We start from the raw sequence: 23,422 nt of genomic DNA, 5'->3' as shown, positions 1-23,422 counted from the left end.
GTGGGACTGTAAACTAGTTCAACCATTGTGGAAGTCAGTGTAGTGATTCCTCAGGGATCTAGAACTAGAAATACCATTTGACCCAGCAATCCCATTACTGGGTATATACCCAAAGGATTATAAATCATGCTGCTATAAAGACACATGCACATGTATGTTTACTGCAGCACTATTCACAATAGCAAAGACTTGGAACCAACCCAAATGTCCAACAATGATAGACTGGATTAAGAAAATGTGGCACATATACACCATGGAATACTATGCAGCCATAAAAAATGATGAGTTCATGTCCTTTGTAGGGACATGGATGAAGCTGGAAACCATCATTCTCAGCAAACTATCGCAAGGACAAAAAACCAAACAGCGTATGTTCTCATTCATAGGTGGGAATTGAACAATGAGAACACATGGACACAGGAAGGGGAACATCACACTCCGGGGCCTGTTGTGGGGTGGCGGAGGGGGAGGGATAGCATTAGGAGATATACCTAATGTTAAATGATGAGTTAATGGGTGCATCACACCAACATGGCCCATGTATACACATATAACTAACCTGCACGTTGTGCACATGTACCTTAAAACTTAAAGTATAATAAAAAAAAAATAAATAAATAAAATAGATTTGCCAAAAAAAAAAAAAAACAAAAGGAATCATAGTCAAGAGAATGACAGATAGTCATACATGTTGTGGAAGAAACGTGGTCTCTCTTGGAGAATACCAGAGAAATATGTACACCAATATGCTTCTGAAGCTAAAGTCATAGAAAACTTATCTGGCCAATAATAAGAATGAAGAGGAGCAAATAAGAAAGGAAGAAAAAAGAATATAGAGTCAGAAAAGCCAGAAAAAAGACACTGATTTAAGGATAGAGTGGCTGACTGGTTGATGGCTAGAGATTAAGTAAATTTAATCTAGAAGTATGTCTCTTAGATTTAACAACTGAAGGTCATCAATGACCTTGATAAGGGCAATTGTACTGTAATGTGGAGAAGCAAGCAAGCTTGGAAGGGGCTGAAGAGCATGTGGTCAGCAGTATCTCAATCCAGTTTCATTCATTTTATCCCTGGTACTTCAAGCCACCAAGTAGTCGGCTCCTGTCTCACCCATCATTAAATGCTAATCTTTATTTAATTCATTCAGCAAATATAGATTGAGCACCGATCACGGGCCATTGTTTTAGGTATTAGAGAGAGAACAGGGTGCCCTTCCCTGGTCTTTTCCACATAAGGGCAGTCCTCTCTCCAAGAGAAATTTCTATGTGACCAGCCATATACAATTACTGAAATCTAAATGGCAAGTGGATTCACAAATCAATTCCTATACCAGTCAGAATGTGTACATACGTAGAAGCATAAATGAAGAAAGCACCTCCACATCTCAATTACAGAATTCCATGTAACCATTTCTCTTAAGGAGACAGCATTTGAATAATAAGAAGAAAGCATAATTTCACCTGCAAATACTGAAATTTCATATTCCACTTATAGAGGAAGAAAAGAGATTGAAGAAATATTCCTTTTAAGGTTCCTTATTAATCACTTAAAGTGTATGGGAAAATAATTAGATGACTTCAAAAATGCACTAATACATGATTTTCAAGAGATGGCTATAAGTATAGTACTTTAAAAATGGATTTTAAATTATTCAATGTCAATATATATTAGTGTACCATTTCCCAAAGCATAACATGATTTTATTATATATTACTCAGGTAAAAGTATTCTGTGGTTCTATGCATTTCAATAGGACTTTTCAGGGCTTTTAAAAAGGTAACAGGAATTGAGGGTTCTCAAGAGAAAGTGAATCACACAGTGTTTCACTGCTTGTGTAACCACAGAACTCTTAAGGGACTAATGTATAATGGATCATGGTATGAGAAGTTATGTACTGGAGTTGAGAAATCTACAATCTCAACAGGAAGACTACTAGAACAGATATCCATACAATGAATACTTTTGCATTTTAAAATACTGATTATCTCTAAACAGTGGGCAAGCTTCAAAGAGTAGCTTATATAAGAAAATCCTTTAAAATAAAGATTTCTTAATTTGACCATAATACAGCATGATGTCTCTATTTCCACTTCGACTAGCATGATGTAGGAGCGAGTGGGGGAAGTATGAGTCAAAAAAGAGTGGGGGAAGAAAAAAATCATTTTATTTAAAAAAAAAATTTCTTAGCTACAGCAAGAAATTTCCATTGAAATGAACTCTCTCTACATGGTATGCAATGTTTCCAAGCAGGTTTAATCATGGTGTTCTAAATGATTAAATATCATAAGTAGTAAGAATTTATAGAAATAAAGATGATAATCAAGGCTTTGGGAAATCTTGGAAAAACTACTGCAAGGAAATACAAAAATGATGTAGCATGGGTTCCTACAGAAGCAAGCATAAAATAAACAGGGGCAAAAGTAAATTATATTACCTTCTCCCTTGAGCAAAAAGCTACTCTATTCCAACACACAGTGCTGTAAAGCAGTCTCAGTTGTTTAATTGAAATGTTCCCTCACTCACTAACCCACACTGTGAAGCCTGTTATGCTGGCAGTAATTGTACATATTCACAGGGAGAATCAGGTAAACACTTTAGTATCATCAAATTATAATGATTACACATTTTCATAAGTGACGACACATATCTGTGAGAGCTGTCATCACCTCTTGAGTGAGACCCCATGCATTATGGCTACATGACATGGGGATGCTGGTGACAAGAGCATTAGTGAACTTACTAAGCATGCACAGGTTGTAGGGCCATGTACTGGGTGCTCAAAGGTTCATGATAAAGATCAGAGTCCCTATCTTCTGGAAGTATCATTAGCAAAAAGCATTTATTATCACACAGCAGTGGGACTCTGACTGTGATCCAAGTCAGGGATCAAACACTAACTTGCTGTTAATTCAGTGTGGTAGAATAGAAGAATACGGAATATTCTTTCCTAACATACATGGAAGTGTGCCAAATAAAAAGAAGCCATAGAAAGACCCTAAAATGAACATTAGAGACAAAAATTGTAATAGTCAAATGTCAGCACTATAAAATTACAGAAAGACTGAAATAGCTTATGCTGAAAAAAATTTTCTAGTCCTATTTAAGAAAAAATATTCATGGTCACTAGTTGCTAAAATTTTGAGTATAATTCATGACAACACAATGACATTTCCTTATTAAGTATAAAAATGATGCCACAGAACCTTTAGTCAAAAATTACCCTTGATAGTAATGAAAGGTTTTTAAAGATGCATCTTCTCCCTCTTGACCAAAAGTGTACATTTGTGACATTATTGGCTAGAGTTGAGGATACAATTTGAGTCCACACAGACCATATCAAAGCTAATTGGACTTTGTGACAAATGACCTCATGACCTAGACCTCATTAGTCATGATCTAACCAACTGAGCTAGTGGGCCACAGAAAATACATGTTAGCACTAGATATTTGCTTTGAATCATTTCTGCACTTAAATGGGTCCTATAGTTTTAAAGAACCTACCTTACAAATGTTGTTTTTCTAAGGTTTTGTGAATGAATGAATTCATTCAACTCATGTTTACCTATTATGTGGAAGACCCTAATATCAGTGGTAAAGCAGTTTAAAAATGCACAAGACAATATGCAGAATTTAGAATCATAAGTAGTAGCAAAAAATGTCAACAAATAATGAGTGCATAATTTTACAGCAGTAACTAGTGTTTATTGAGTGCTTCCTATTCTTTAGATGATACATAAAGCACTTTTGATAAACTGAGGTTACAGGCTGAGTATCCTATATCCAAAATGCTTGGAACAAGCAGGGTTTCGAATTTTTTATTTCTTCACATTTTGAAATATCTGCATTATATACTTACCAGTTGAGCATCCTTAAGCTGAAAATCTAAAATCTGAAATGCATGATGAGTATTTCCCTTGAGCATTATGTTGGTGCTCAAAAAGTTTCAGATTTGGGAGTATTTTGCATTTCAGATTTTCGGCTCAACTGGTAACAGACTAATCTCTCTACCTTAGCTTGGACCAGTACAAAATGAGAAATAACTGTGATAGGTACTATACAATTAACTCTCTCAATACCCATTTCAACTGCCCTTTTCCCTTGTCACATTCTACCACAACAGACATGAAAGCTACAAACTCCCATTCTCACATTCCCCTGCTGGTGACCATTACTACTTGTCACAGACAAAGATGAAATGACAACTGACAACTGGGTGACCTCTAACAGTGTCTAGAAAGCCATTTACTTTCCCTGAGAGCATAAAGGTCGAAGTGGCAGGCGTCTTTTTCATTTGGTATAAATGCCAACAGTAGTTTAAGTTTATGGTGAAGATTCCAAAATCATGCTCCAGGGGGCCCTGGACCTATACAACAAATAAGTAGAGTGAAAAACATTCGCAGTATGTCTAAAATAGGTAAAGAGGTAGAGGTTTAATAAGGTAACAGAAATTTACTGACTTTATTATGTGCCAATCACCTAAGCAAATGTAAATAAAACAAAATGCCAAGTTCCCATTCAGGGAGAGTTCTTCCTACTATGGGAAACATAAAGAAGCATTCATAGTACAATGCTGTAAGCAAAAGTCAGGGGATAATGTTGACCTTTATCAGGGAAGGATAAGCTAACTGCAGAGAAGGAGACTCAGGGTCCATGTCACAAAGAAGGGAGTGACATGTCTGTCAATAAAGATCACACTAGACTGGGTTTAGGGAGATTGGGAGGAAAGGAGAGAACACAGAGAATGCTATTTCAGCAGAGAAAACAACATGTCCAAAAACATAGAAGTATGAAAGGGGAATATTTGGGGAAAAATGCACAAAGTTGGTTATGCCTAGAAGGTAGAAAATAAGGCTAGGGAGGTAGGAATGTGGAGAATGCCAGTGTGGAAAGTTAGATTTTATTTTGTAGGTAATGGAGGTAGGGTTAGGCAGTAGTGATGTGGGTAGACTCAGTGACCAAATATAGTAAGAAAAGAAAGAAGTCAGAGTCAATGAAAAGCTTCCAGTTTTATATCATCTATTATGTACCAGGCTCTGTATTAGGTACTTTAAATATATTTGCTTATATCCTTACAAAAACTCAATAAGAGTGAGATTATTCTCCTTCCACTTCCATGGTAACAGTAACAAAAAGCTCAGAATATTTAAGTACATTGGTCACAATTATAAAACGAATACAAAGTTAACCAGAATTCTGTTTTTAGTTATAATAATAGTAGATAACAACTGAACTCACATGTCATGCATACTTCTGGTGTTAAGAGTTATTACAGTAGTGAATAAAAACAAAAAAAAGTCCTGCCTTCATGGAACTTATAGGTTGACATCACAGAAATAAATGAAAACACTCAAGGAAAGGGCAGATGTAGTAGAGAATAAAGAGAGCAGGGGTTATCATCCCGGGGTATACCAACATTGATGGGAGGTGGGCAGAAGAGTTAGTGAGAGAACCTGAACTCATTTTAAGTTAACCAAGGAAGCCAACGGGTTGCAAACAAAAAACCCAATTTGGAAACAATCTTCGTGACTTACAATAATTCTTAGTTCCTTTATTTATAATAACATTCTGCATCTTATTCCAAAGTAGCTAAGAAGCCCAAATAAAATAAATTTACAAATTTATATTATTGTTGATGCAAAAGAGATAAGCTGGTTTCGGGCAGGGGGCAGGTTTAGATAGGAAAGTAAGACTTATTATCAGGCATTTTTATGTGGAATATCTTATTTTCAAAATGTTCAAAAATCCTAAACTCCTAATATACTAGTTTTACATTCATTTACATGCAAATACATCACATAAAAATTGACCTTGTATATAAAAACAAAAGGCATAGAGTTTAGAAGCTATCATTAAAATACAGATACCACTAACAAGGGGTATATACATTTTTTCTCTACATAAGAAGAACTATTAAAGGGCATAAGACTTTTAACAATTTAAAATATCCTATGGGGTTAAGTGAAAGGAAAATGGGCACATATTCTTAATAAATATAGACAAAAGCTCTAAACATCAGATTAATTTCAATAACTCTGTTCTAGTAGAAAATTACTTTGAAAACAAGGAAACAATCTGGAATAGGGGGAGATGTTCAAAAGTACATTATTTTTCTCTGAGTGGGGGGAATTAAAACGACTTCCACATATAAACTTACATTGCTCCATTGGTATACACAGTATCGCTTCCTTCCACATACTGCACCTGAGCTGGATAGACATGTTGTACCTGCTGCACAGTCTGTACCTGCTGTACCTGAAAAACAAATATTAGGACCTTGGTAAGAGGTAGGTATGATAGGAAGAACACAGAGCATTAAATCTACCTCAAAGGTTTCTCTGGTATTATTGATAAATGTGAGAATGGCTTAAGAAAAACTATTAGATTCATGCCATAGTTTTAAGATAAGCACCTGTTGGTTCCAGAGCAACTACAACATTTATGCTGAATAAATTCTGTAACATTCCTGCAGGTATAAATGTACAGACACATTTCAACTGTTCAGGTTTAAAATTATGAAAGTTCTTGGCCAGGCACGGTGGGTTACGCCTGTCATCTTAGCACTCTAGGAGGCCAAAGTGGGCAGATTGCCTGAACTCAGGAGTTCAAGACCAGCCTGGGCAACCCAGTGAAACCCCGTCTTTACTAAAATACAAAAAACAAGCCGGGCGTGGCAGCATGCGCCTGTAGTCCCAGTTACTCGGGAGGCTGAGGCAGGAGAATTGCTTGAACCCGGCAGGTGGAGGTTGCAGTGAGCCAAGATTGTGCCACTGCACTCCAGCCTGGGTGACAGAGTGAGATTCTGTCTCAAAAAAAAAAAAAAAAAAAAAAAGAAAGTTCTTATTTTGGTAACTTATGAAATTCTATTCCAGTTTAATAAAAAATAATAAAGCTGATTTTTTAAAATTAAGAACAATTCATAATAGAAAATTTCAAACACTCAAATGTGTAAAAAATCCTGTAATAACCCTATGTACTTGTCATCCAGGATAAATGATCTTTTCTGTTTATTCCCTTCACAGGATTATTTAAAAGCAATTCCAGAAGGCCGGGTGTGGTGGCTCACCCCTGTAATCCCAGCACTTTGGGAAGTGGAGGCAGCTGGATCACCTGAGGTCAGGAATTCAAAACCAGCCTCCTGACCAACATGATGAAACCCCGTCTCTACTAAAAATACAAAATTAGCCAGGCATGGTGGTGCATGCCTGTAATTCTAGCTACTTGGGAGGCTGAGACAGGAGAATCACTTGAACCCAGGAGGCAGAGGTTGCAGCGAGCCGAGATTGTGCCATTGCACTCCAGCCTGGGCAACAAGAGCAAAAATCTGTCTCAAAAAAAAAAAAAGGAATTCCAGAGATTATATCATTTCACTGGTAAATATTTTCATTTGTATTTCTAAGAGATAGGAATTGTTTTTAGCATGAACACAATAATATCACATGTAAACACTAACTGTTCCTTAACATCATCTAAAACTTGGTCATTGTTAAAATTTCCCTGACGAGTCCGATCACTATATTATTGAGTTTTTCAAAGTAAGATCCAAACATGGTCTACATAATAATGCATTTGGGTTTATATTTTCTTTCTCTTTGAATCTCCAAGTTCCCTCATCCTTTTTATTTCCTGTCTATTACTTACTCAAGAAACTGGGTCATTTATCTTGGAGAATTTCTGGCATCTAGATTTGATAAACAGCATCCTGAAATGTTATTTAATATGTTCCTCTATTCCATGTATGCTGTATAAACTGGTATATGTTGGGGTTTGAACAAGTTCAATTTTTTAAAAGTTGTGTACTTCATATTGTACCATATCAGTTGACATATAACAACTGGCGGTCCCTCTGCAATGTTGTTTGACTAGTGGAGTCATATGTTGTCAGCTGGGTCTATCTATTAATACTATCCTGCTCCCTATCCACGTTTCACCTGAGGATATTAGTAGCCATTGATGATCATTTCCTACAGATACTATGTTAATAAATAAAGGTTGTAAACTTGCGGTAGTCTAATTCTATTATTCTTTCTTCATTTATTAGCAAAATCCTTCTATGAAGAATAAATTCCTCTCATTAATTATTTAGTTACTTTGAAATAAAGTTTTTATGGGAAGAATAGGATAAGTACATGATTCTTTTTATATTACAGTACTGAAAATGACTTTATCCCCCAGTACCCTCCAGAGGTGATCGGTGTGGTTTTTTATTTTGTTTTTGTTTGTATCCTTATGATCCTCAGCTTTTGAACATATTTAATGATTTTCAATCCTAGCAATCTTTTTTTCTTGCTAAAATTGTCCCATTGTTGGCCAATGGTAGTCTCTTCTAGCTGGTTCCTATGACATAACTCCACCATCTTTCTTAGCTCTGCTACTTTCTGTTATAACAAGATGTTCCAGGCTTATGTCATATCTCCTACTCAAGATCTGGAATCAGACATTTCTTCAAAAAAGCCCTGGTTCTTCTTAGTGGAAAATGGTATTCAAAGACTACATTTGGGACCCATTAATGCGTGCTGCTAGGATGCTATTCATATTTCTAGGTCTTTTCATTGAATAAAGCTAGAAATACACATATTTTTTGAAGGATAAAAATACATATCATAAATTCATAGTAATTTTTTCACTGAATTTTAAATATATACAAATTAAATATATCTTGGATATATTTGTCCATCTTTGCTCTTATGATACAAATTTTGGTTACTAGAGATTTTAACATGATTACTTATTTGCATGAAATTTTATGGTTTCAAAATAAAAATATCATGTTACTAATATTTGATTATCAAATATTGTTTGTTTCCTTCAGTTTTTCTGCCCTTAAGATATATGCCCCTAGAGATGTATAATTGTATTACTATAAAGTCACTTAAAATAAGTCATCAGCTTGATACACAGTTAAATTCATGGGTTTAATTTTCTTTTTAATTTTAGGATTTGCTGTATTTAATTTTGATTTAATTTTGCTTTATGATTACATGAAATATCTATGTGGTTCCAAAGCCAAAACTATAAAACAAGGAATATATTTGGACAGATGATCCTCCTTTCATCCCTGTTGCTTCTATCATACTTACTGCCCCCTGCACCCCCCATAGGTAACCATTTTCACTATTTTTAGGTTTATCCTTTAATTGCCTTTCTTTTTCTCTATATCTTTTTAGACATACATGCAAATGTGTATGAATGTGTATAGAAGCATCCACGTGTGAATACATACATACCTCATTCTAAGAAAAAACACAGCATTTTATACACACTGTTCTAAACCTTGCTTCTTAAAGTTAACAATATAGAATAAATTTGAAGATCATTCAAGTATGATACGTCATGACATAAAATAAAAAAGGAATATATTCCTTTTTACTTGGAATTATGAAAAATTTTCCTCACTACAAAATTCAGAAGTGATAAAAATACTTTTAAATAAAATTGTAAACCTGCTTGCAAGGTTAAACATATAATACGCAAAACCAAAGACAAATGAGCATCCAAAATTTTGAGAAAGATTGATAATCCCGTTAAAAAAATGTATAGAAAATCTAGATAACCTTGGGTTTGGTGATGTCTTTTTAGATATAACACGAAAGGTCTAATTCATGGAACAAATAATTCACAAGCTGGATTTCATTAACATGGAAAATTTCTACTTTGAAAGACACTGTGAAGAAAATGAAAAGACAAGCCACAAACTGGGGGAGAATATTTGCAATACTGATCTGATTAAGGATTGTTATCCAAAATTTACAAAGAGCTCTTAAAACTCAACAATAAGAAAATAAACAAGCTGATTTCAAAAGGGGCAAAGACCTTAATAGAGATGACAAATAAGGATATGAAAATATTCTCCCATCATAAGATACCAAAATCTAAAATGCTGAATTAGAATGGCCAAAATCCAGAACACTGACAACACTAAATGCTAGCAGGAATGTGAGAAACATAGAAACTCTCATTCATTGCTGGGAGGGATGGAAAATGGTACAGACACTTGCGAAGGCACGTTGGTAGTTTCTTAACAACACTAAACATAATCTAGTCATATGATCCAGTAATCACGTTCCCTGGTATTTACCCAAGGAGTTGTAAACTTATGTATACACAAAAGCAAGCATACACATTTATAAGAACTTTATTCCTACTCGCCAGAACTTGGTAACAACCAAGATGTCCTTCAGAAGGTGGATGGAAGAATAAACTGCACTACACATCAAAACAATGAAATATTGTTTTCATTAATTCCAATAATGGAATATTATTCTGCACTGAAAAGAAATGAACTACCAAGCCATGAAATGACATGAGAGAACTTGAATGCATATGACCAAGTGAAAGAAGGTAATCTGAAAAGGCTACATACTGTAGGATTTCAACTATCTGACATTCTGGAAAAGGCCAAATGACAGAGACAGTAAAAAGATCAGTGGCTGCCAGCCACTGGGGGAAAGGAGAGATGAACAGGCAGGGCCCGCAGGATTTGTAGAACAGTGAAATTACTCTGCATGATACTGTAATGGTGGATACATGTCATTACACATTTGTTCAAAACCATAGAACATACAACACCAAGAATGAACTCTAATATAAATTTTAGACTTTGGGTGATAATGATGTGTCAATGTAGGCTCATCAGTTATAACAAACGTACTTCTCTCGTGGGGAATGTTTATAATGGAAGAGGCTATTCATGTGTGAATCGAGGGGTTTTATGGAAATCTCTCTACCTTCCTCTCAATTTTGCAGTAATACTAAAGGTGCTTTAGAAAAATGAAGTGTTCTCAAGAAACTAAAATCTTTTTTTTAAAGTGTGTATGCACATATATATGTAAATATATAAACATATACTAGTTTAAATAATATAAAAATGAATAGAATAAAATAAAATCACGCCAATATTTATAGACTAGAAATGAAGAAACCTCCCTAGAAACATTCAAGAGCCAGATACCATAAAAGCCAGTCAGATTTGAACTAACAACAACAACAACAACAACAACAAAAAAGACAGTTTAGGACAACTAACAACATAAACAAAGTACAAAATCTAGACATATAATTGAATAAATAGTTTGCAACATACTTAATAAGGTATAGTATCCCACATACATAAATACTCCCTATAAATCAATAAAAAAGGAACTAAAACATGTTAGAACACAGGTGGGTGAGTCACAAAATTAAAATTACAGATGAACAATAAATGTAAATGTTAAAAGCTCAACATTAAACGTAATCAGATAACTTCAAATGAAAAGAAAACTACTTTTTACTCTCTAGAACTATAAAAATTACCAAAGGGATTATATTAATTAAAGACAATATTTTAAGAAAACAAGCATGCTTACATATAGTTAGTAGTAATATAAACAGGTTCTTTAGGCAATTTAACGGTAATTTATAAACAGGCATATCATTTGACATTTTTGTGAATTTATTCAACAAGAAAACTCAATATCTGAAGAGTTGCTGTACAAAAAAATTTCAAAAAATATTTAATTTATAAGAAAAAGGAAAACCTTAACGATGATGAAATCTGACATTATCAAGTGAATGTTAGTTCAACCATTCCATAGAATACATGGCTGATATAAAAGAATAAAGTAAGATATATATGTATTTTAGTAGCAAGATTGCCAATACATATTACTAAGTTTAAAAAGTATGTTGTGGAACAATACTTATTCTTACAGTATGATTAAGCTTTGTGTTTACAAAAATAAATTTATGAATATATAAACATAAACAAATAAAATGTGTGTATGTGTGTGTGCAGATATATATATACATATCAGCATATATGTTCGTATGTGTATACAAATTCATATAAACAAGAATAGAAGGATATACACCAAACTTCTAAAAACGATAACTCTGCTGAGTGACATGAAAAGAGGTGAGAGGGGTGAAAAAACTATCATCGTTTATTCTGCATATTTATATTGCTCTTAGATTTTATAAGTGAAAATGAATTAATATATTATGTACATATTAAAATCATATTAAACATAAAATCATACTTAAGGTCTTACCACTATGCCTGATCACATCTTAAACATCTTTGCACCTTACACATTAAACACCTTACACATCATATTAAAACATATTGAAAGTTTATAAGACTTCCACTTCAGGCCATGCTGGAGTAAATACTACTGGAAATGCCCTGCCACATGAAACAAACAGAAAACTTGACAAAATATGTAAAATAATGTTTTCAGTCATGTGACAAAAGGCATCATAAGATGGTGATCCTTAAGAGAACGGACACAAACAAGGTGAATCCTGCCATGATCCTGGCTTCTGACCTAGAATCATTTTCCACATTGCGGAACAGGAACAGAGAAACTAGGACAGAATGATGGTCTCACTGAGATAAGGAAACAAAGATTAGAAATGGGAAGGCTTAACGGCAGCTGAAATGTGGGAGCAGAGTATTAGAGAAGGCATTAGAGAAAACGACAGCAACAGACCCAAAAGAATCTCTCATCACTTTCTGAACTGCACACGTGTAAGGTGCAGAGATGTTTTAAGATGTGACTACCCATAGTGGTAAGACTTTAGTGAACACCTAGGGCATTCTGTAGATATACCAGAAGGGGTAAAGCCTTAGTAGTAGGGCTGTACTGGCTCTAGAGTAACGACAACTTTAGGCTCATCTTAATGAAGCTAAAAAACAAGCCTTGACAATGTCTGAATTACAAGCAGTGTAACTGACTACCTAAAACAAAATGTAATATGTTTAAAGGAAGACAGCAAAATCCAGACTTACAATACCGTAAGAATCATAACGCCTAGCACACAATGAAAAACAAAATTAGACATATAAAGCAGCAGGGAAGTGTGACCTGTAATCAGGAGAAAAATCAATCAATAGAAACAGACCTTGAAATGATATAAATGAACTAGAAGGCAGAAACTTTAAAACAGCTATTATGAATAGACTCATGATTTAAGGGAAAACATGAACATGATGAGAAAAAAAGAAAGCTACAAAGAAGAACCAAGTACTATTTGTAGAGTAGGAAAATACAATATCTAAAATTAAAATTTCACTGGTTAGGATTAAAAGCAGATAATACAATGAAGAAAAGACCCCTTAAAATGAAAGCTTAGCAATAAAATCTACCTACCATGAAGAACAGAGGCAAAAAAGAAATGATGAGAAATAAAGTATCAATGAACTAGGGGATAGCATTTAGTAGTCCCAGACAGAGAAGTAACAGAAAACATATTGAATACAGAGTGGTTCTTTTACACTGTTGGTGGGACTGTAAACTAGTTCAATCATTGTGGAAGTCAGTGTGGCGATTCCTCAGGGATCTAGAACTAGAAATACCATTTGACCCAGCAATCCCATTACTGGGTATACACTCAAAGGACTATAAATCATGCTGCTATAAAGACACATGCACACATATGTTTATTGCGGCACTATTCACAATAGCAAAGAGTTGGAACCAACCCAAATGTCCAACAACGATAGACTGGATTAAGAAAATGTGGCACATATACACCATGGAATACTATGCAGCCATAAAAAATGATGAGTTCATGTCCTCTGTAGGGACAAGGATGAAACTGGAAATCATCACTCTCAGTAAACTATCGCAAGGACAAAAAAACCAAACACCGCATGTTCTCACTCATAGGTGGGAATTGAACAATGAGAACACATGGACACAAGAAGGGGAACATCACACTCTGGGGACTGGTGTGGGGTGGGGGGAGGGGGGAGGGATAGCATTAGGAGATATACCTAATGATAAATGATGAGTTAATGGGTGCAGCACACCAACATGGCACAGGTATACATATGTAACAAACCTGCACATTGTGCACATGTACCCTAAAACTTAAAGTATAATAATAATAAAATAAAATAAAATAAAAAATAGTGGTAGATTTATTTTTCCAAATTCGATTGAAATGATAAACACGAATAGAAGAACATCATCAATGTACAGACAAAGAAGCCAAAGTAGCAGGATCAATTGAGGCCAGGAAATTAAGACTAGCTAGGGCAACACAGCAAGACCCCATCTCTACCAAAAAACATTTTAAAAAAATAAATAAAGAACATTAAACGAAAGTGCATTATAATTAATATGCTAGCCCCAGTAATAAAGAGAAAAAAATTAAGCAGACAGAAAAAAGATAGATACTAGGCAGCAAATATTAGAATGACTCAAAACTTCTCAGTCAAAAATAATGCAAGTCTAAGACAAAAAATAACAGTTTTAAAGTAGTGAGAGAAAAAATATTTCAAACTAAATTTCCATAACCAGTGAAATAGCCTTCAAAAATGAAGAGAGGATCCTTTTTCTGACAAACAAAAATACTTCTCCAGCAGACAGCCAATGAAGATAATGACAAAAGAAGTTCTTCAGACTGAAGAAAAAGAATACTAGATAGAAACTCAGATCTACACAAAGAAATGAGAAACACCAGAAATAAATTTTTAGGTAAGTTATAGGGATTTTTTGTTATCTTTTACTTTTCAGTAAAAAGTTATAGGGATTTTTTGTTATCTTTTACTCTTCTGTAAAAAGTTATAGGGATTTTTTGTTATCTTTTACTTTTCAGTAAAAAGTTATAGGGATTTTTTGTTATCTTTTACTCTTCTGTAAAAAGTTACAGGGATTTTTTGTTTTCTTATCTTTTACTTTTCTGACTACACAGAGCAAAAATAATAACAATGCCTAATGGGGCTTACAAGATATGTAGAAGTGAAATGCATGAATGACAAAAATAGCACAAAGGACAGAAGAGGGAAATGAAAATATTCTTTTATAATATTCATATATATTTAGTGGTAAATTATTGGTTGAACACAGACTGTGATAAATACATATTTTTTAAATCGTTGAATACTAAAGAAAAAAATAATACAGCGTGTCATACTAGAAAACACTGAACAAATCTAATAGAAAGCAAAAATAAAGGAAATAAAAGAACAGATGGGACAAATAAAAAACAAATAACAAGACACTAGAATTAAATGAAACCATATCAATAATTACCTGGAATCTACAAGATTCATATCCTAATTGTCAGAGTGGCTAAAAATGGGTGAGATCCAATTATATGCTATCCACCAAAACACACTTTAAATATACAGAAACAGGTTGAAAATAAAAGGATGTAAAGAGATAAATCTTGCAAATGCCAATTATTAAGAAAAAATGGACTGGCTATACTAATATCAGTCAAAGTAGACTTCAGGACAAAGAATATTACCAGAGGAAAAGAGAAATATTTCATTAAGAAAAATATCAAGAAATAATAAATCCTATATGTGTTTGCTCCTAAAGACAGGGTTTCAGAATACATGAAGCAAAAACTGACATAACGGAAAGAAGAAAATTTTAAAACCCAGTTACAACCAGGGACTTCAGCGTTCTTTTTTCCAAAGTTGATATGCAAAAAAGACAGAAAATCATGCAGAATATAGAAATTAACAATCAACTTCACCAAAATGACTTTCACGTCATAATCTATGTAACAACAGCAGAACAGGCATGCTCTGATGCACATGAACATGCATCATGAAAGTTCAAACAATGAGGAATAAAACAAGTCCCAACAAATGTAAACATATTAAAACAATACAGAGCATGCTCTCTGACCAAAAACATTAAATTCGAAATCGAGGACAAAAAAATATCTTAAAAAGTCCAAAATATTGGTAAAATGAACAATATACTTATTAATATAATCTATGGTTTATATCATGAAGAAATCACAAGGGAAATTAGACAATGTATTGAATTGAATGTTACTGAAAATACATCATAATTTTCAGAGTGCAGCCAGAGCCTCGCATAGAGGGAAATTTATAACTTTAAATATATATTTTAGGGGGAAAAAATCTAAGGCAATAACCTAAGTTTCCACTTTGTGTTAAAAATTGAAGAATAAATCAAACCTAGAATAAGTGGAAGGAAGGAAGGAAGGAAGGAAGGAAGGAAGGAAGGAAGGAAGGAAGGAAGGAAGGAAGTTAATAAAATAAATAAAAATCTGAAAACAGAAAAAAAAATTTAAACCATAAACAGCAAGGCAGACTTATCAAAGAGAAAAAGAAGACACGAATTACAAATTCCAAGGATGAAAGGGGAAACGTCACTATACATCTTTAAAAAGGTGATAATAAAGACAATGTAGTGTCAATAAATTCAACAACTAAGATGAAATGGACAAAGTTTATAAAAGACACAAATGACCAAAACTGGCCCCAAAATACCCAATCCCAAATCATATATGTAAACTTGAATTTATTCCCAGGGAGGAAACTCCAGGCCCTGATGGCTTCACTGGTAAATTGTAGGAAACACGTCAAGAAGAAAAAAATTGCCAATCTAACACAAATGTTTTAAAAAACAGCGAACAACAGAACCTCTCCCAACTGTTTTTATGAGGTTAGCCTAAAAGTGAGACCCAAACTGGAAAAGACGTTACAAGAAAAGAATACTACAAACTAATGTCTCTCATAAACCTAAATGCAAAAATCTTTAACAAAATATAAGTAGATCTAATCTAATAATATATTTACAAGACAATACATCATAATTAGGTAGGGTTTAACCCAAGAATGCAATGCCAGTTTAATATTTAAAAACCCATAAATACAATCTACCATATTTACAATATAAAAGAGAAAAACACATGATCACCTCAATAAATGCCAGAAAAGCATTTGACAAAACTCAACGTCCATTCATGATTAAACACACACACACACACACACACACACACACACACACACACACACACACTCAGTAAGCTAAGGATAGAGAGAAATTTCCTTAACCTGACAAAGCATCTATAGAAAAAAATACAAATACTATATTTAATAGTAGGAGACAGATCTTTAGCACTTTCAAAAATACTCACTTTTCTCATAATATAATGCCTCTGTTTAAATTATTAAGTGCATCCCAATCATATTTTAGATAAAAACAAAATAACCAGGACAGAAAATCATTTCATTAATAATATGTAAATCTTGATGGATATTTTCAAACATAGCCTCTCTGCTCCTTTATAATCATCCATTAAAATCTTGTACATTCTTGCTACCTTCTCATCGCTTATATTGTTTTCTCTACATAAATTATCTCATCAACCAATAGAAATCCACTATTTCCTTTGAGGCCTAATTAAAAATTTAGTTTCTCTACTTTTCTAAATTTTTAAACAACATAATATTTTTATTTTTGCAGTTATAATTACAAGAGAAATTAGAACATATTTTGAATTTAAAGATAATAACACAACATAAAATTTGTGGCACGCAGGAAAGCAGTATTTAGAGAGAATTTTTATTTAATTGCTTATATTAGAACCAAATTTCACTGGAGGCTGGGAAGGCAAATGAGGGAGGGAGGATGAAGAGAAGTTGGTTAATGGATACAAAAATACAGTTAGATAAAAGTAGTAAGTTCTAGTATTTGGTAGTACAGTAGGGAAATTTTAGTTAACAATAATTTATTATATATTTCAAAATAGCTAGAAGAATTGTAATGTTCCCAATACCAAGAAAAGATACATGTTTGAGGTGATGGATATCCCAACTACCCTGACTGGTTCAGTACACATTGCATATGTGTATCAAAATAACACATGTATCCCCGAAATATGCAAAACTATAATATATATTTAAAAAATTAGTTTCTCTAAAAGGTCTTCTGTAACTTATTTTATCCCACAAGAGACTATTTCTTTCATTTTGCTCTCAGGATTTATGAATACACAGGTGGTAGCACATAGCTTAGTAGTAATTCAGATTCTCAACTGGTTTCCTTCATGGTGGCCAATATGGTGAGGTGGAAAAATTGGTTAATTTGAAATTAAGAGGTTCTTGTGCTGATACTGGATATTAGGGTAGTCAGTTATTTCTTTAAGCAATGATTTCCTTGTGTATAAAATAAAAATGATATCTAATCTATCAAAAGGGTTACTGTGAGGATCCAAAGCAATTAAGTTTAGATACAAATCATGGTTTAAGTCTGTATGACAATTATAATACATCTTGAATAATTGGTGAAATTATGAAATACTTCATAAACAAGAGTCTTCTCTTTACGTCTGTGCAAATTTCATCTTTAGATTCCATTTGGTTTCAGCCATAAATGTGTACAATAAATGTTCATCAAGGGTCCCTTAAAATCATAAGATTCTATAATTAAAGTAGAAATGAAAATGGGAAAATGTCAAGAATCTTGGAAAAAAAATCTGGATAGATGCTAGCTGACTCGTCTAGGACAGCAATATATAAATATGTCTCTTGATCACATGGAGACTTTACATTACAACTGTATAGTTGTACTATACAAATAGGGCATAATTCTTTACACTACCTACCAAGTTAACAAACTGACAAAGTGAATGGAAGACCAAATTAAATAGTGAAAATACTGAATTACAGCATATTTTGGAGGTAACACCATTTTTATTATTATCCAGTGTATCAGTTCATTCTCACACTGCTATCAAAAAATACCCGAGAGTGGGTAATTTATAAAGGAAAGAGGTTTAATTAAATCACAGTTCCACAGGGCTTGAGAGGCCTCAGGAAACTTCCAATCATGGCAGAAGGGGAAGCAAACACAAGACCTTCTTCACATGACGGCAGGAAGAAGAAAGAATGCCAAGCGAAGGGGAAAGCCCGTTATGAAACCATCAGATCTCATGAGAACTCACTCACTATCATGAGAACAGCATGGGGGAAACTGCTCCCATGATTCAATTATCTCCACCCGGTCCCACCCTTGACACATGGGGATTAGTACAATTCAAGGTGAGATTTGAGTAGGGACACAGAGCCAAACCATATCATCTGATATGTGTGGTTTTTCTGCCATCCTTTAAGAATCTGGGCCTACGAGGCCCTCGAAACAATTTGGTGAAGGTAAGAAATGGAATTGGGCATACTGCTTGTAATTTGAGAAGGGATTTTTTTCAAAGGTAAAAGATAATGCAGGAAGTAAAGAGGGATTAAAAAAGGGCAAACAATGAAAAGAGGAACCAAAAAAGGGAAAGTATCTTATGTATACATATCTCATTCTACCCGTGAGAAGTTAAGAAGTTAAGAGCCTCAAGAACCTTTTCTTTACCCTAGTTTTTAGTTTAGAGTTTGTTATTTGTTTTGTTGTTGTTGTTGTTGTTGTTGTTTAGGCAGTGAGGCTCTGCCTTTGTTATAATAGTAAAGGTGGATTGCAAAGCCATAGATACGCTCTCTTCTACCCAAAGTCAAGTCAGTCAGGTCCAGGAACAGAACTGTGGCCACCGAGCCAGTCTATCAGGATGTATACAACCAGACACAAGATGGGAAATGAGAATAAGAGAATTCCAGCCCATCCCTAGCCCTGGCCCAAGTGCATATATAGAGCAGGAACATTTTTTATATTTGTTGGTATGTTCCCAGAGTTCAGCACAGGGCAAACACACTATATTTAATAATTATTCAATAACAAACAATGCCCAGAGAATATTATAAAATTGATAGAATCTTCTAAATGGGGATGTCCATTTTTTTAAATAATGAAAAAAACGTTTATTTTTTCAAAGTGAACTGATATGATCACTTTTAATACCATTAGCGTATCGTTAAAAACCAAAGGTGAAATTTTAAAGTAAAGTTGCATGCTATTTTTTCTCTCTAAAATGATCAATTGTGATTCAAACTGTTCAAATATTAGCTGCTACTATGTTAAACATTAATTTTTGTTCAAATATTTACTAAGTTATCTATTAAAGCTTATTTTCTATTTTAGTTGCCATTATCTTAGCGCAGGAACTATTCAGGTTAGCACTTCTAAAAGAGATGGGGAAACCAGCATCTTGTAGTCATTTCATTACCATCCCCAATAATTTTATTTTCTACCCATCTTTGTGAAGTCTTTAGACTGACACATTTACTATTTGTACTATCTAAGCACTTAGGGAAGAGATAATTAAATAAACTCTCTATGAAATTAATCATCTCAGTTTCATTGCCTTTCCGAAAATAAATTCCCAGAAGTATTTCCAAAGAAAATAAACAAATATTTTTCACTACTTTAAAATTTAAAAAAAAACGTGAAATGGGCAAAATGTGAACTGAAAAGAGAAGGACAAAGGTGGAATTAGCAGGAATAATCTGCAATTTCAATAATTAAGTGTTCAATGAATTAAAATGACCTGACGATATCAGGTTTAAAATGACCTTGAGTTAATTTTTAAATGGTTACCTAGTACACATCAGTATGTTGGCAGCAATGAAGTCTGACTGTAATAACATTCTGTACCAGAATTTATTCTGTCAACTGAAGGGAAAAAAAATTATCCCCCAAATAGAAATATATGCATGATGTATTTACATTCATAAACACTAGATGAATTAAAAAAGTTAACACTCTCTTACTGATGCATATTTAAATATATGGAAGCACCTCGTATTACTATTCAAATATTCTATTACAAATGCATTTGCTAATTTTGTGTACTTTTTTTGTAATTTGTATTATTTATAAAAACGTGAATACGAAAACAAATTATATACCACAAGAAAATGTGCTAGCTCAACAGAATTAATTAGTATATTTTAGGGACAAATTTATACAATATGTTATTTTGGATAGGCTTCAAGAAAAATAAAATGAATCACACCTCAAAACAGAAATCCTTTTCAATAGTAAATGAGTTCATTTATAATTGTTAAGATTATTAGTCAGCTAAGAACAATACTAGTCTCTTTACAAAAGTTTCTTTATTATGTCAAGGCCTTCATTGCCTCTCACACAGAAGAGCATTTCTCACACATTTGGTTGGCACCAAACATTTCAAACCTTAGTTTTCAGAAATGTCAAAAAACTATATTAAGATCATTTTAATAGACCTACAAGAAATATGAGAGCTCTTAGCAGATTAAAAACATGGGATATTACAGCAGTTATGGTAGAGGCTGCTATGTGACTGACCAAATGTGAAACAGAAGGAAAAAGGACCCAAATTATAACAGCTATTAATAAAAGGACAGTGGAGAAGTAAGACATCCAGAGTAGCAGCAGGGAGGTTAACTACAAAAGTAACCTTGTGAGAAAAGAGAAGGAATAGAACTCAGGTGGTATTTCTGGCCCAGTAAAACCATAGGGAAATGAAGCAATTGAGGAAAGAGAAGTAAAAAAGTCGGAAGAACGGTACGGATATGGTAGAATGGAAGACACAAGAAAAGAAAAAGCATACGGGAAAAACTGATTTTCTCTGTAAGCAAGGGTTATGAAAATAGAAATCATAAACCTGAAAACAGCTTTTTCAGTCTTGGTTAAAAGCAGGCACCAAGCACAACGGCTCATTCCACCACTTTGGGAGGCTGAGGCGGGAGGACTGCTTGGGCCCAGGAGTTCAAGATCAGCCTGAGCAACATAGTGAGACCTTGTTTCTTTAGAAAAAAAAAAAAAAGTAAAATAAATTTCAAGAACTTTGGGAGGCCAAGATGGGTGGATTACTGGAGCCCAGGAGTTTAAGACCAGCCTAGACAACATAGGGAGACCTTGCCTCTAAAAAAAATAAAAAATTAGCTGGGCATGGTGACACCCACCTGTAGTCCCAGCTACTCAGGAGACCAAGGCAGGAGGATTGCTTTAGCCCGGGAGGTTGAGACTGCAGTGAGCCATGACTGCGCCACTGCACTCCAGCCTGGTCAACAGAGCAAGACCCCGTCTCAAAAATAAAGTAAAATAAAATAAAATAAAATAAATTATAAGTCACAGGCTATTTAATAAATCTTGTCAAAAACAAGTTCTACAAGTATTATGAATGTTTGGTATAATTTGTAGGTAAGGATGTTTATACTTTATGAGCACAGGATCACAGAGAACAAAAAGCATGGTTAAGGGGGTTGGAAAAAATATTACTTAAATTCTTTCTCACTGTGTTTATTGACCAAGAGCCAGGAGTTTCCCTGGATCTTTAACATTAATTTACAAAGGACTTCCTTGGATATTCAATGTTAATTACAAAGTTGCTGTGAATCTTCCAGGAATGGTAGCACTTCCATGTCAAAGAATGTGATGAATGTCAAAGATTAGAAAATAGTGTATTGTTAATTTAAATGACAGCATTCATTTTATGTAGAAAATAGAATTTGTTTATTTACATTATAAATTCACTCATTGCCCCTGTGGTAGATGAACCTATCACTTATAAACCGTGTAGCTTCTTCTGTTTTTCAGAAAGTCTTAGTTCTTTGGATATAGTTTTCTTTCATTAGACTTTAACAGATGCTTCCAGCAGATTCAAATCCAATAAACATCAAAAGCCTGCTGCTTATACAGAGTTGCAGTTAAACATGAAACTTATGCTTTATAGGAATTATTTACTAAAACTACAGGATTGCTATAGGCAACTCTAACTTGTGAGGACAGCGTAAGTGTAATAGTGTTATGCTTGAACTTCTTAAGAAGAATAATATGAAGGCTAACATAGCAGTAGAGTCCTGGCTCTCTTGACCTTGTGACCATCTGAGAAAGGAGGAATTAAATGGAAGTGAATTAGTTCAATAAATCATCCCTAGATGCCTACCATTTATTTCTCCCAAAATAGACTGGCATCAAAGAGCAGAAGCTACTTGGAAGAAGTAAAGCAAGATTCAAAGGCGAGAGGGGGAGTATGTCTGGGAGCAGGAATCTTACTCAGGAAAGATTTAGTTTAGAATAATTTCTCAGTGACAAAACAGGATAGATACTACATAAAATACATAAACCTATTTTTGTGAATCAAAAGGAACATAACAACCATTACTTCTTACAAAGTGAGTAACATTTTATCAGGATTATAACACTGTCTTAAGCATTATTTCCCCTGGGTCCTAGCAGAGCCTACCAATGCTAAGATTCTACCAAACTAAGTAATAATTTATTGGGAAAAGCATTTACTAAATAATACTGTGGTGACCAGAAACAGCAAATGAGCTAAAGATGTCAAGCTTACTGCAGTATTAGGAGAGTTCTTTGTAAAAGGAGGCTCCTCTAGTCTTTCTAATAATCAATGAAACTACAGAAACATAAAATATCAATAAATGTATGCAGCACATCAAAATATCTAACTGCACAAAATTAAGTTTGGCAACTCTAGAGAGACCATAAGAACATGTACTTTAAATGTATTTTCTGGTGTGAATACATAGATACAGATTCATACTTATTCCTGGTGTCTACTGATATTATGCATATTTGCAGGAGAGTTAAATAAAGATGGTGGTTCTTTCAGGGTATAGAACTGGAAATTATGAGAATGAATTATTTGTTTGCAACCAAAGCACTATAGTCTAAATAACAGAACTTCTTACTTATACATGATTATTAAACTAGTGCTAATACTATTATTAATAGTGATATGCAATAATATTTCATTTGATCTTTGCAAAAATCCTAAGGTGAAGCAA

At 33.8% G+C, this 23,422-nt stretch overlaps 1 protein-coding gene across 18 annotated transcripts in view; it reads right to left on the bottom strand.

Moving 5' to 3' along the window:
- Nucleotides 1-23,422, bottom strand: part of RFX3 (regulatory factor X3) — a 315,107-nt gene that overhangs the window by 121,565 nt on the left and 170,120 nt on the right. For all 18 annotated transcript variants that reach the window (XR_009211123.1, XM_058431608.1, XM_058431617.1 and 15 more), the window contains one exon: nucleotides 6,155-6,252. Coding sequence is in view for 17 of the 18 variants with exons in the window: in XM_058431608.1 (XP_058287591.1) it covers nucleotides 6,155-6,252 (98 nt within the window). In the remaining variant the exon portion in view is untranslated. The remainder of the gene's footprint in view (nucleotides 1-6,154; nucleotides 6,253-23,422) is intronic.

Source organism: Hylobates moloch, unplaced genomic scaffold (assembly GCF_009828535.3).
Source record: "Hylobates moloch isolate HMO894 unplaced genomic scaffold, HMol_V3 SCAFFOLD_19, whole genome shotgun sequence".
In the NCBI taxonomy this organism is placed as follows: Eukaryota; Metazoa; Chordata; class Mammalia; order Primates; family Hylobatidae; genus Hylobates; species Hylobates moloch.
The sequence above is the reverse complement of the archived record's forward strand: the minus strand, read 5'-3'. Positions and strand labels throughout refer to the sequence as shown.